The sequence below is a fragment of the Coturnix japonica genome, chromosome 13 (genome assembly GCF_054131305.1).
Source record: "Coturnix japonica strain WE chromosome 13, WE-NBRP24, whole genome shotgun sequence".
In the NCBI taxonomy this organism is placed as follows: Eukaryota; Metazoa; Chordata; class Aves; order Galliformes; family Phasianidae; genus Coturnix; species Coturnix japonica.
The window spans coordinates 8,503,341-8,518,183 of NC_140675.1; the positions used below are offsets into that span (position 1 = coordinate 8,503,341).

At 36.7% G+C, this 14,843-nt stretch overlaps 1 protein-coding gene and 1 long non-coding RNA gene across 12 annotated transcripts in view; one reads left to right on the forward strand and one right to left on the reverse strand.

The window, feature by feature from the left end:
• Window positions 1-12,678, forward strand: part of MRTFB (myocardin related transcription factor B) — a 69,512-nt gene extending 56,834 nt beyond the window's left edge. For 7 of the 10 annotated variants that reach the window (XM_015876464.2, XM_015876465.2, XM_032447733.2 and 4 more), the window contains 5 exons: window positions 257-412; window positions 2,918-3,076; window positions 3,368-3,505; window positions 5,245-5,305; window positions 7,298-12,678. In XM_015876464.2, the coding sequence (XP_015731950.2) occupies window positions 257-412; window positions 2,918-3,076; window positions 3,368-3,505; window positions 5,245-5,305; window positions 7,298-7,836 (1,053 nt within the window). In that variant the 3' untranslated portion in view covers window positions 7,837-12,678. Of the gene's footprint in view, window positions 1-256; window positions 413-2,917; window positions 3,077-3,365; window positions 3,506-5,244; window positions 5,306-7,297 lie in introns of all 10 variants that reach the window. The other 3 variants (XM_015876469.2, XM_085513769.1, XM_015876466.2) reach the window with 2 other exon arrangements.
• LOC146758668 (uncharacterized) overlaps window positions 1-14,010 on the reverse strand; it is a 30,669-nt gene extending 16,659 nt beyond the window's left edge. The window contains exons 1-3 of one of the 2 annotated variants that reach the window (XR_014933769.1): window positions 13,872-14,010; window positions 13,167-13,225; window positions 3,686-3,766 (exon numbers count right to left, since the gene is read on the reverse strand). This is a non-coding gene — a long non-coding RNA (uncharacterized LOC146758668). Of the gene's footprint in view, window positions 1-3,685; window positions 3,767-13,166; window positions 13,297-13,871 lie in introns of those variants that run through there. The other variant, XR_014933768.1, reaches the window with a different exon arrangement.
• Between the last annotated feature and the right edge of the window lie 833 nt (window positions 14,011-14,843).

Sequence of the window (14,843 nt, forward strand, 5' to 3'; positions counted from 1 at the left end):
CATTGCTCTCTATTGGGCCCTCTCCAGTTTGTGTTCATTGTTCTTAAACTGTGGTGCCAAAATAAACAACACTGTACAGCTGGAGCCTACCAGCACTAGGGAGAAGAAAATTATTCTTTCCTGCTCACAGCTCACATCAATACCTCTTGGAATACTATCCCACAGCTATTCTGCGTAACCTATGCAAACAGATTTTTACATAATGTAATTTACTGTGAGATACAAATAATGTAAATATTTTATCTTCATCCTTTAGGCTCAATCACAAGCTGGAATACAGACCCCATCACAAATAGCCTCTCCTATTCCTTCCTCTGGCCTGGTCCAGACAGCACCTCAGATGCATACTCCACAATCAAAGCAAAACACCATCACGCAGCATGCACTTGGTCAGACCCAACAAATCAGAAAGGTTTGTGGATAGCAATAAGCACTAAGAGATGTACTATCATGTATTCTAACTCTAGGCAGCACTTTTACAAACTTTTGTGTGTCATATGTGTCATATACAAGCTCTTAACATCTCTGTACATCTTTGTATGGAATAACATGGGCTAGTAATTCATTCTTTTTCAAACACTGTTGTCTGTGCAGGGCTACTTTTACAGCTGCAAGCAAATACCGAGGCTAAAGACTTTTTTTTTTGTCTTTATGGTACTCTTATAACACACACTCCATTCCTTCTCATGCCTGGCACAAGTGGTATAGCAGCTATTCCAGTCAATTTCTGCTGTTTGCCACCATCTCAAAATGGAGGATTATTGTAGATGTTTCTTCAGAGAAAGCTTTAAGCTATGACTACAGATGTTCATGCTTTCAGTGCTCCCACTTTCCTTGGTTCATCCTCAGTGATGAAGAAAAATATAGACTCAAGATACTAGGGACAGCAGTTCCAAAGAGTCAAAACCACTCCACACCTCGAATAATTATCTTACTGAGGAACATAAGGAATAATGCAGAGATTCTCCTCTTCCTCTGTATGCAAAACTGTCAGTTCTGAAATTTCTCATTCCAAAACAGATGTGTAGCAGCACTGGATGCACAACCCAGTCATGTTCACTCGGTGACTGATAACAGCACTAAACACTCATAAGAAAGAGCTTTCTCCTCCTTTGAGCCTCATCTGGAAACTAAGAGATTAGTTTAGCTTCTTTATCAGTGCTGTGGTCTCTAAGGTTCTAGTGACTTAGGAAAACAAGGTTTTCCAGTTTGCCCCATAGGAAGGATAACTTAGAAACAACTAACATTTCAAAATGAGAGGATAATTTTGATAAGTTAGGTAACTGCCAATCTTGCTCTAGACAGCTCACTAGAGAAAAGGGGAACACAACTAAATGAGCATTGTTGCTCTCCAGGCTGCCTGTTCAAGATGTTTAATTTTGTGGGCATTGAAGTTATCCTACTGAAGCCAGAACTGTTAGGGCTTGCTATGTGGCTAATCTTATCTTGTTGACTGGATAGCTCCCATACATAAATTTTCCAGTCATCCTTAGGTATGTACTCATGCCAGAAGTTTCCACTGTCATCTTTTACATAAGAAAACTGCCGGTGCAATTACATTTCTTTTTTTTAACATCAGAATGTAAAACACTAATGCAGTACAATAGATCAGAACAGCTTTCATGCATTCAGCATTAGTTCTACCTGTCTTCTGTTTGCATTCATGAGCCTTAGATATTTCAGCAGGCATATTGGAGCCATTACAGCTGGTGGACTGTCAGTAATGCTGTTCATTAATGTAACGCTTTTTAGTGAAGTTAACCTTCCTAATGATAATCATCTCCATTAATAGTTGTTTTCCTAAACTAGTCTCTCTTTAATCCTTTTAGACTTTCTCAAGGAGCTTACATTTATATGCAAACCAGCTGATGCTTGCTTCTACTATGTGCTACACACATGAGCTTTCTCTTTGCATGCCAGTTCCCAAGTGTCCCTTGTTCAATTTGTTCATTAACAAGGAAACATCTCCACAGCTGTTCAGCTTAGCTGGAAACAGCTGGAAAATACACATAGATGATCCATATGGCTAACAAGATGCATTAATCCCTCTCACAGCAGACATCTTTTGGTGTTAAAACTCAGCTCTGCAAAGCTTATCCTACCTTTAACTTCATCCCTTACCTAAGATTTTTCTCTCACTTTTGCCATTAATGTATCTGTGTGATACTGAATTTAAAAGGGCAGCCTTATGCACTCAGATTGCCCCTTAAAAAAGGGCTGGAGGGCATGTCCTGTGAGGAGAGGCTGAGGTTGTCCAGTTTGGAGAAGAGGCTGAGAGGTGAACTTCGTTGGTCTCCACAACTTCCTGAGGAGGGGAAGTGCAGGGAGAAGCACCGCTCTCCTCTCCCTGTGAACCAGTGATAGAACACGAGGGGATGGCACAGAGCAGCACCTGGGGAGGTTCAAACTGGACATAAGAGAAAATGTCCAGGCCATGAGGGTAGTCAGACACTGAGACAGATTTCCCAGAGAGAGGTGGTCAGTGGCACAACCTATCAGTGTTCAGGAGCCATTTGGGTAACACCAGAAATTAGTTCTTTTTGTTGACTGCCCACTTAGTAGGGAAAACACACATACTGTATTAAACTGCTCCGTATTCCTGAAAGTATTTCAGAAAAATTAAATTATACGCTATCGTGCTTCTTGGAGAGTTGAAAGGAAGTGTTTTATTTATCTGGAGTGTATGAAAGCATGGCCCCACACAAAGTTTCTGTCAATGTATTTGCTCCAGCTTTACAAATTAATCCACCAGAGCGTAAAGCAGGTACAAATAGCATTCCCTTAATAGGAAAGTTAAGCAAGTACTTTTAAAAAAAAAAAAAAAAAAAAAAAACTTTTGAAACTTTTTAATGTCATTTACCCAGTTGCAGTAATTTAAAAACTGAAATATTAAGTCTAATATCTTAAACCTTTACAGGTTTTTCCACCTACCACATCAACTACAGTGTTTTCCTATCAGACCGCGCCGGTTACAACACCTTCACAATCTTTTATTAATAAAACATCAAACTCTAACATTCAGAGTGGTAATAATCAGACTCCCTCTGTGCAGAATGGACCTGCTCCTCCTAATAAGGTAAGAGTAGCCCAACAGTACTCCACAACACAGTTCTGTTTGATTTCGTTGCTCTTAAATAACGGGTGACTATGTTGCAGTTCACTCGAGAAAAGATGTTTGTAGATTTTAATAGTGCATATATGTGTGTTTATGTGAGAAAAGCTTGATTTTATTCCTCTGATTATACCATAAGTGTGTAGGTTGGTATGACAGAACAAGATAATCTGTGCATCTTGATACATTTCCATTTCATTAAAATGTACTGTTTTATTTACTAATAATACTGTACTATTTTGTTATTTCACACAGCCTGGCTCCCCATCTCAAGCCCAGTCTTACACTGTTCAGCAGCCCCTCTTCAACAACACAGTATCCAAGACAAAAGACCCTCCCCGTTATGAAGAGGCAATAAAACAGACCCGCAATATTCAGCCATCTCACCGTGAGGTAGTTCTTTTTACTTGTTTAGTCCTTGAAAAACATTCTACATTTTTTAGAATTATGAAAGTCGTTGCTTAGTGTAGTTTTTTCTTTGGTCTCAAGATTTTCTAATGTACTCCATTAATATTTCCTAACTGCAGGACTCCTCTTGTTCCTTTTGATTAAATTAAGAGACACATAACTAACCTTTAGATTCACCAGCTGGTGAAACATACAGTTGGGATCATGCTGCTGTCACTGCTTAACAATAGCTGCAGTTGTTCCACACTGAAAGAGGGAAAGTGTGTTAATGCTTTCCAAAGTGAGGAAACTTGAGGAAAATGTGTGCAAGCGTTCATGTGCATACAGGCAAACATCTACATACTTGAGTACACATTTCCTTGAAAGGACGCTCTATATGGTGAGCTTGGTGAATAATTCAGCAGTCTGTATTGATTTATTGTAGATCCTTCATACTGAAAGGAAGTTGTAAATAAATCTAGTGAGCGCACAGTTCATGTGTATTAGAACCATCCCAAAAGAGACAACTCTGATTTAGCATTCGGTGCTGTCTTTATGGTGGCAAGTGTGCAGAAGCATGGGTGTCTAACTGCATTTATTATGTTCTTGGCACATCTAAGACATCCTGACAATGAAGGCACAAATGACATGGGACATACTAGAATGCCATACCCCTGGAGAAGCAAGTGTGGTAAACTTAAGCAGCGCTTCAATGCATCACCTTCAGGAATCCCACTCTCACTCTCAAAAAAGATGTTTTCTGTAAACATAGGGACTTTGTTGTAAAATAATTCCCCCGCATCTTCCCCTGACTTCTCTGTGTGTTTCCCTCATCTAAGTGGTTAATGTATCATTAATATGCAACTAATGTTAAAAAAAAAAAAAAAAAAGAATATATTTTGAACATATCAGGTGTTCCATATATAGGTTTCGCTTGCTGTGTTTTTCCTTCAACAACTGTTAAAGAAAGCCAAAGCTCTAAATGGTTTGGGCCATCTCAAGTTTCATAACATTAACGTAGTAATTGAAATAAGCTTGATAAGTGACCACATCACTGCCAGCTAGCAGAGCGTCTCTCCGCAGGCCCTTTTTCACATCCCGTGTTTCCTGAAGACAAACTGCTTTCACCAATGTTATAAAACACAGCTTTAGTTCTGAGACCTTCCAACAAGTCTCTGCTAAGCTTGAATGTCTGTGGAGCTTGTTTATCTTTTGCTTAATGTTCAGACATTCAGGAGATTAGTGTTTGAAACAGGTAAACAAAGTTAATTAACACTTTCTCTCCACTCTTAAAAAGAAACACATGAATCTACAACTAGTAAATATATATATGTGTGTGTGTGTGTGTGTGTATATATATGTATATATAGTATGGTGACTATTCACAAGTTCTCTGTGAAGAGAAAGCAGGGGGTACAGACTCATAGTCCAGCTGCTCTTCCAAGTATTTTCCTGCTGCAGAGGTATAGCTATTCCCCTTATCTCCACTTTTCTGCATCTCTCTTCTAGGTAGCCTCCATGAAATCTGTTTTTCTTTTCATATTTTTTTCCCAATCCTTTGGTCTCAAACCAATGGGACAGATTATAGGTGTCTCTCCAAACTCTGTTTTCTAGATACACAATTTCATACGAAGAATTTTAGTGCTGATCATAGGGTTGGTACTATTTAGAGAAGCAAGTATCTCAGTCAGCTTAGAAACTTAATACTACATGAACAAGAATAACACTTTTCTCACGTATTACAGATTTCCAGCGCACACAGTCAGCAGATGGATGATCTTTTTGATATTCTCATCAAGAGTGGAGGTAAGCCAAGAAAAGTTTATGTGATGTATAGAATAGAAGCTGGTAATAAGAACAATATATTAATCAAAGAATTGAAAGAATTCTTCCAAGGACAGGAAATATCAAATCTGGATGAAGCCAGTACTTCTGAAGGTTTGTGTTAATTACATTTTAGAGAAGGCAATTACCAAAACACATGCAGTCAGTCAGCCAGCTGTTGAAATTCTCTGCTGGTAAATTATCTCAGGCAGACCATTGCTACAGTCCACACAGCATTCAAATGATTAAAAGAGCACCTTAGGTTTGCACAGGCATATTTTACCAAAATTGAAAACTTGCACAAATTCATAATATATTGAAGTAATACCATAAATAGAATAAGAGTTGAAATGTTATGATCTTAACATTTCATTAAATACAACCTCATGTTAACAGCTCTAAGGATCAAAGATACGTTGTTGGGAAAGCTGTGTATGAGCTACATAGAAATATTAAAGACAGAGATATTAATTCTGTGTCAGTTGAAGTAAGACAGCTGTCATCAGGGAAGTAAAATAACTAAACCAATATACAAAGTAGCCTAAAAAGATGTTTTCAGGCATAATTAAGCTTTGTAGACTAAGAAGCCATTACAATACTGGGGGACATTTTGACGCCAAGCAATTCAATTAAGTGTTTTGTACTGCTTATACTTCTTATAATTATCTTGACAGCAGTGGATATCAGAACATAAATAACTGACTTTAGTCATACTTCATACGTGTAGGTATTTTATCTTCTATAAAAGAAATTGCAGATTCAGCTGAAGAAAATGGAGAAGATAGTGATAGTGTAATACAGGTGACTTGTGCAGTGAGCAATTCCTTCTAAATTCACAGTTGTCTTCAGTGCTTTTGTTGGAACATTTCATTGGTAGTTAGAGGAGCCCTACTTCTGAAACAACGGATGCGTGAAACATGAGGGTGCTTATTGAAATATTCACTCCAAATATTACATTATTAAACCTAATTGATCTTGAATGTAACAACGGGTCTGTGCTTGTCATCAGAAAAGCAAAATCATATTCTGATCATGAAGAAGGAGATAAGTATGCAGGGCTCTTACATTTACATAAGCACATTCTGCACTGAAAAATGTTTCGTTTATTCATGTACTTTACAATACTGAGAGGATTCCTTTCCCAGCAGTTTTGATTTAATAGCTGCTTTTACACAGATCTTATAAACATGTTTTTTGCTCGGAAAAGTGATGCAAAATATCAGGTTTATTTTTTCCATCAGAAACATCATCAGTTTTAGGGGATTTATTTGCATGTTCTGGTCTGTCAGTATTATTGAAATGTTCTACACCTTACTTTGGACTCCATTCAATAGAAGCATTTCTGGAATTTATTTGCTGTGTTTCCTTTTACTGTCACTAATTTACATGGTCCTTTTGACAGAAGAGTGATTTTAAATTTTAGAATTTTAAATTTAGAATTTTAGAAGGTTATAAAATTGTCCTAATGGTATTAATTGATCTCAAAGAGTAATTCATCAAGGGTGACGTTGAAGTCAGCAGGGACGAACTGAAAACTGGTTCAGGTATTCTGTCCTCAGGGAGGGAATGCGTTGGTTCCATAATTATTTTAGTTAATCAGAAGAGTTATATATAATATAAATAAAACTATTTATAAAACTGTAAACTATACTTAAAACTATAAAAACTACTTATCTTTAAAACTCTAAATTATAAACTGGAGGTAAAGTTGAGATCTAAAAGACTGTTCATTCTGATAAAATTATTCTTATCAGCTGGAGTATTATTGAAAGCAGAACTCTGGAACCTGACATACTTTGTTGTTCACAGAGTATCTGACATACTTAGTCTGATGTATGTCTTACTCCATTGAAGTTCATTGTAGGCACACCTTCAGAGTAAGTTGGCAAAAAAAGAGTAGTTGTAAGTGTGAAGAAATGTCACTGTCTATTCTGAATTCAGGTTTGTTGTTTGTTTTTATTATTATTATTACAGAGATTTCCCTTCCAATAAAGGAAGAACCATCTCCGATTTCTAAAATGAGACCAGTAACAGCCAACGTCACTACAATGCCAGTAAATACAGTGATATCCCGCCCACCACCACAGATCCAAATGGCCCCTCCTCCTGTGTCCTTGGAACCAACAACCAGCTTGTCTATGAGTCTGGAAAACCAACTTGAAGCCCTCTTGGATGGAACTTTGCCACCAGGTAATGAAATTCCTCAATTGACAAGTGGTAATGTGGACCGAGAGTCGTTTTCTTTGATTGAAGACCTCCAGAATGATCTGCTTAATCACTCCAGCATTTTAGATCACTCTCATTCACCCATGGAAACATCTGACCCACAGTTTACCACTAATAGTTCTTGTCTATCTCTTGACCTTCCTGACACAAATTTAGACAATATGGAATGGCTAGACATTACAATGCCCAGCTCTTCATCTGGACTCACTCCTCTCAATTCCACTGCCCCCAGCGTATTTTCCACTGACTTTCTAGATACTCAAGACCTACAGCTGCACTGGGATTAAGCTGAAGCCAATAAGAAAATGACCTGGAAATCTCTTTTTACTGTAGAGATCCTATTACACTATTCTGATTTGCAGTTAGAATAAATTACGGTAGAAATGTTTGTAAGAACAAATCACAAATGCTTGAAGGTAATTCTTTTTTGATGTTCACATTTACAACAGTGAATTACTCCATGCTTCTACCATTAATGCAGGTCAGGGCTCTCTGAAAGCTGTCCTTTACAAGTCAAGAAAGGATGATTGTACTTACTGTTTCAAAGCACGACGAGGGAAATGCATCAAAATACGTCTCTGACTTTGTAATGCTTAAATGAACAATACAGCGTGGTTCATCTTAGAGAAGAATACACAGGAGAGATTTCAAATGTCCTTACTGACACAGCGAGTAAATGTTTGAGGGAGGTTGAGATATCACTGCACTTCATTGTTCCTGTGGATAGTCTGAGCCAGGTTCAAATTGAATTGTGAGGGCAAAGGCAAGTAGAAACACTGGCTGGTTCAGTGAAGCTTCATAAATCTAGACTCTTAATTTGTTCAAGTTGTCTTTATATTTTGGTTTTGTGGCTTTTAAAACTTCCCCATTCTTTAATCATGAGGGAAGAATTTTACCGCATCCAAAGGGATATTAAGCGTAACTGCGAGAAATTCACTGTAGCTTGGCCAAGTAATATTGAGAACACTGAATTTTCTATTACAATGCTCTGGATTTAATAGCTGGGTTTTAATGTATATCAGACAGTTATTTGTATACTCTTTTAAACTTTGTATAGATTATTTTTGTGAACAGAGGGGAACAGTGCTCTGAAGAAATTACCGTAATGAATATAATATCTTAATTTGTCATTGAGGATATTCTTACTTCATTGAATACACTATCGCAGCATCTTAGAACATTTTGAGGAAGCAAAATAAGTTTAAATGATGCTGTTATGCTCAATGATCCTACAAACATCTATGCAGGAACAGTACCAGTGCCCCTAGTAAAAGGTGTTTGTAGGATTGAGCTGAGTTGCAGGGGACAATATTGACAGGAAATCGATCATTTCCTAAAAAACACTTTTATCTCTTGAACAGCTCTGTCTACCACTACACGACATCAGGGAATGTAAACAGGCTCAGTAAGAATCCTAAATAGCACACACAGAAAACTGTAAAAGGCACATGATCAGGATATACCATTCTGTGGTGAGAAGGTATATTTCATACGTACAGATAACAATAGAATCCAACTCTTACTGCATAATACAGCGCATGAAAATTTTTAAAGCCATGAGTTGTTGTTTCTGAGTCTGTTATGTGAAGTCAGGAAAAGCAAACAAAACAATGCTATAGCATTAAGTAAAATACCTGGAAATTCTGCAGTGGTGTTTCCCATGATAGCTGTTAAATGTTTTTACGGATGAGGCAGGCTGATAAAATTGGAATTTTTCCATATTAGTGTGTTTCTAAATTAAGACTGCTCTTTCTTGAGCAGTGAAAAGGTGATGTTTCCTAGTCTGAAAACTGATCTTATTTTAGAACTCCTTCCTCCACCAACCTTCAAAAACAAAATTCGTTGAAACTAAGTTAAAAATGGTATGAAGCTTAAGTAGCAAAACACAAAGTACTTACTAACCACTTAGCAACCTCAATCATGTTTAAAAATTAAAAGAAATAATCATGTTAATATCAAACCAAATACTCTTGTCATGAAATGTTGTAGAATTATTTGTAAATTCCGCATCTCCAGATATTCCATTGGCTTCAGGTGAAATACTGGATTATATTACAGATTTGGGGTTTAAACTGGCATCATATCAGCTGTCAGCACTTTAAATCATCATCTATTTTCAGTAGTTTTACAGGTCAGGGTTTACTTACTCTGAAACCAAGAACAGAAGAACAATCTACCAATATTTTCACAACAGAAGCTGAAAGACATAATTCTTTATTCTTTCTTGCTGTGCCTACTGTACTTGAGTACAATGTCATGTGTGGACTGTTTGCCTTAAATTTTGATGATCTCTGACTCTTTTCAATAACACTGAGTACATTCAGTTTTTGCATTCCTTTTCATTGTATTATCTTGGGAGGTAATACTCTGAGATTCAAAGTGCCCTCAGCTGTTACTGGAACAAGAATTAAAGACTCTTGGTCTGATAGGAACAACGTTGAATGGAATTTATGTAGTCCTACAGTACCGTCAGCGTAGTGTGTGGTACGTCATGTACTGTACCACATACGTGTAGTTACAATTACAATTACCCCTTCTTGACCCTGCCTTCTGATTAAATAAGAGGCAAGTAAATTAATTGTTAGAGAATAAATTAACCGAGAACGATTGTACTGTCATTTTTTATATGCATGTAAATATGCTTGAAACTGGCAAAATCATCTTGCTACAAAACTATTCGCATTGGCAGCGTAGAATGTTAATTACTCCATAGGAATCTATGTGCAGAAATAAACCCAAACTGCTGAGATGTGTTGTTAGCAGTACAGTATGGCTTTCTGCTCTAAAAGTCTATTTGGGATTTGGGGGAGGGGAACAAAAACAAAAAAACAAAACAACAAAAAAAAAGTTAAGGGATCATTTTAGTTTTCAAAGTACAGATATTCTGGTGTGGGGGATGTGTGATTACTTCTTTTGTACATTTGAGGGTTGTATGTATTAAAACCTTATATATGATGGTTTGCTACAGCCATTGTTCTGAAATGTGATATATTTGCCACAGTTATATACAGAGGTTATGGCAGAAATAGCTTTTGCTTAGATTTGTGTGTGTGCATGTTTTGCATTATAATTTTTCTTACACAGATACAACACATCTTAGAAATTTAATCACGACTGTGCAGTTTGACTGTACAGTACTGAATATTTCTCATTAGGAGAACAGTTGCAGAAGGAAGCAGTGGCACTAAATTTGCCATACAGTGACTGCAGTATGCTAACAGAACACATCCTATTGAATCTGCTGTTACTAAATTCTTACGAAGTAATTAAGAATATCATTTTATCAGTGTGAAATTCAAAAGTTGGTGTTTACAATTCTTAACATAGAAGGAGCTCAGGTGTGTTTTACAGGGCTGGTATTAATCAAGAGGAGTCACATCCTTCAGGTAGTACAGAAATGGTATTTGTTAATGCACTTTTAGTGCCATACAGTATCACATAAGACAAGTAAGTTTACAGGCAAAATTTTATTCAACATTACAAACAGTTACAAATCATTGTCATAAACTTAGCAGTTGCATCTTAAAAAAATTAAATAAAACTAGTATATTCAATTGTTCTTTACAGAAATGTAAAGTATAATATGAATAAATAATTCAGTAATGAGAGCCTTGCAAAACCAGCCCATGAAAGAGCTGAGGCCATGTTAGAAGCAATCACTGTTTAATACTGAAATATCTTTTCAAGGCATCTCTAAGTTGACCAACAGGAATTATCTTCAAGGAAGCAAACGATCAGAAGTTTCAATATTAAACTTCTGTTACATAATCTCAAACATTCTGATGCCTGAAAAGTGTAGGCACCATATTTGGAAACCAAGCACAAGCTGCTGAACTGTTCTTAAGGCGGAGAAAATGCAGTCGAAGAATATAATTAACTGGAAAGGCATTATGTAATGGAAACACAATAAAGCTCACCGATGTATACAGTTATTTGGATAGCATCTTCAGTGTATTATAAATTTAAAGCAAATTCCATTAAAACTGGAAAAAATATTCTTCCACCTATACCTACTAAATGTTTTGTTAAATCTCTTTTTATTGTGGCCTATTAAATTGCTTTCTGATGATTCCTAGGTTGTAATAGAAGTTTCCATTTGAGAGAGATGTGGAATTGAGTTGCATGTAGTATATATGTGGCCAATAAAGAACATCCATTAAAAACTGAAGCTGAAATAATTTCAAATATTCCTTCAATTGTGATGAATAAAATGCAAAAGAAGCAACACCTATGTCATTCTGTAGTGTCTAAATACATAGACTTTTAGGTTAAAAGTGCATAAATGCATATGTAGAATTCTAGCCAAAAAAAAAAAAAAAAAAAGCTATTTAAGCTATGAGAGTGAAATCTCAATAAAAAGCAGGGAATGGTTAACAACTATACAATCACACTATTTTTATAAGAAGTACAGTTCAGAGATTTAAAAACAGCCTAAAATAAATTATAGTGATATAAGAATTTAAATAGGAACCAAAGCATTGCCATTTCTATTGCCAAAGAAGGCACTTTGTATTTTGAAGCATAGGAAAGTGAATCCCCAAAAGTATTACATGTACTTTTATAAAATTAAGGATGTAGATATTTTCAAAGCAGATTTTGATGTTTAAGAGTACAGAATTGTTTTTGTTGTTAGAGACATTTGTATTCAGTAATAGCACAGGCTTTTTGCCAGGTAGATTTTTTTCCACAGTACTGCTTGCAGTAGAAATGACGCTAACCCCAGGAGGTGATTCTCTTCTTATTTTCACAGTCATAATTATGTCTTAGCATCTCATTTTGTGAAAAGAAGAAGATATTACCTCTTCCCGGGGCCCTCTTCAGTTAAGCACTACTTTACTAAATGCAAATTATGGCAATCAGGGCGTGGTTTATGTTTTGCCTTTCTATAAGAAACCATGATGCCTTTGTATTTGTTGTTTGCACCCCTAAAATCAATTCCATATGTTTGAATGCCATATGTTTTGCACATTGTATTGTATATATGTAATGCATACTGTATTTTTATATGTGTAGTACATTTGTCAGATATTTTGTACATAGTGGCAATATTGTAGCTACTGAGGAAATGTTTGATATTTCAGCATTTTTGCTAAGTGTCTCAAATAAAAAAAAAAAAAAAAAAAAAAAAAGGAAAATGGTTAAGTTGCCTGGTTTTACTTATTAATATGAGAAATGCCTCAAATAACAATTTTAAATTGTGTATCGTAGAAGTGCCGCTCTGCTACACAGGATGCTCGAATCCCAGGGGTTGGACTCGATGATCTCTAAGGTCCCTTCCAACCCGCATGAGACTGTGATACTGTGTGATACTGTGATCGTGTGAGTCAGAAATGTTTGGGCAGTGTTTACAAGTACAAAAGGGAATGAGAAAGATACAAGGACTTAGACAAACTCCAAAAAAATGATGGTTTTTCTTCAGAATCAGAGAGAACATCTCTAACAATGAAGAACTCCCGAACTCCCAATGTTTAGGTTTACTGGGTTTTGTTAGTTTAATCCCTTTGCTTTTATTCTTTCAATAAAACGTAAACTAAGAACCCTGACATAGATACTCTGATGTATAGAGACACTGGGCTACTCAGTCAGAACAAAAGCACGATGCAGCATTTTCCCTTACCTTCAGCGAGGTACTTCTGTCATGAAGAGAAAAGCTGAAGGTATTGCAGGATTTCTAATCTGTGTAAAACACACACAAGGAACATGTGATGCTCTTCACTGTAATCGAAACAGAGTGGCTTCATAAAAATTAAAACAATTGTAAACAATTACCCTTTATATAGCTCATGAACCCTACAGACCTTTTTTCATTATGTGCAGCTGCTTAGGTTTACCATACCCCAAAACTCTTCTGCCTCCTGGTTCACTGAAAAACAAGCAAGTTCAAAGAACAAGTCTATCCTATTTATTCATGATTTTCTTAAGTTCTTTGAGGTTTTCAAGATGTGCTGGATTGTTGGATTTCATATTCACATTTTGTATTCTGCTCAGCTTGTTTTGGAGCAAACACCTACATGCATTTCTTCAGGTGAAAGAACCATGAGCTGTTCAGTATGCACAAGATTCTTTCTGTCATGAAGCTGCTTCATTGAAGTATTTGCCTCAATATAAGAAAGTATCACAGCAATCTCTATACCAACCCTTTCCTCATCAAAGTCTGTGCAATGCTGATGACCTTAGAATGTGGAAAAGTATTACAAAACCAAATTATTATTTAAATACCCATAAAACTGAACAATATGCCCTGTAAATTTTCTGAAATAGCGTTTCTGTATGAAGTTAATCCATTCTAAAAGTTTGTAGGCTATATGTGCCATAAACTTACCTTCAGATGCCAGCACAAACAGTGGAAAACCAGCGCAGCATTTCTTCACTGTGCATTCGTACATTACAGAATTTTTTATCATAGTGTAGAGATAAATCTCTCACTGGGTCCCAACTTGCAATTCTGTGTTTTAATAATTTCACAAAGAGCTACAAAATAAACATATACTCCTCCACATGGGAATTGCTGAGTCGTGCTTTGAAGCACTGACTGAGCACCTGGTGCAGGGACACAGCCAGCCCGGGTAGCACAGGTGGCAGCAATTCCAAAACCTGGTTGCAGCCCTTCCTACCCTGACTGTTTTGCTGGCTGCCACCAGGGAAGGCTCTCTACCTGGAGATCCCTCCTTTTGCAGTACTTGGTGAGCCCCGAGCCTTGGGATGGGAAAACAAATCTTTATTGAGCTGGATAGTGACCAGAAGCCTTCTTTGGGTAATTCAGAACTGGTTCTCTGCCATCGCCTTTCTCTACACTCCTAAGCTGCATTCATGTTAACATTATGGAGTAAACACCAAGGCAAGGGTGGATAAGGTGTAAAATGATGCTAAATGAACTTTGCTACTAGCAATAAACCCTGGTTTTCAATAAAAGCTCTACACGTTAACCATGCTCTAAAAGTATCTATCATTGCACATGCAACTTTATAAATGCTATCTACTCCTGACGATTAACTGATTGTGTATTACACAAATGTTGCTAAGGAATGTTGGATTTCTTAGAACATTTGTACTATCTCAAGTCAGACTTCTTGCTGGCAGAAAAGTCCTTCATGTTTCCCTGCAGTGCACTCTGCAGCCTCACTAAGAACTTACTAAAAGAGAGTCAAAGAAACAAACTAGAGGAACACCAAACAAACACCTAAAGTGTTTGAAGTGGGTTGTTTCTTTTTCCTGCACTAATCTATAAATTACTTATGAGTCTCTAGTCTCCTCTGCAGAACAAGGACTGCTGTTCCGTTCTGCCATAGCACTG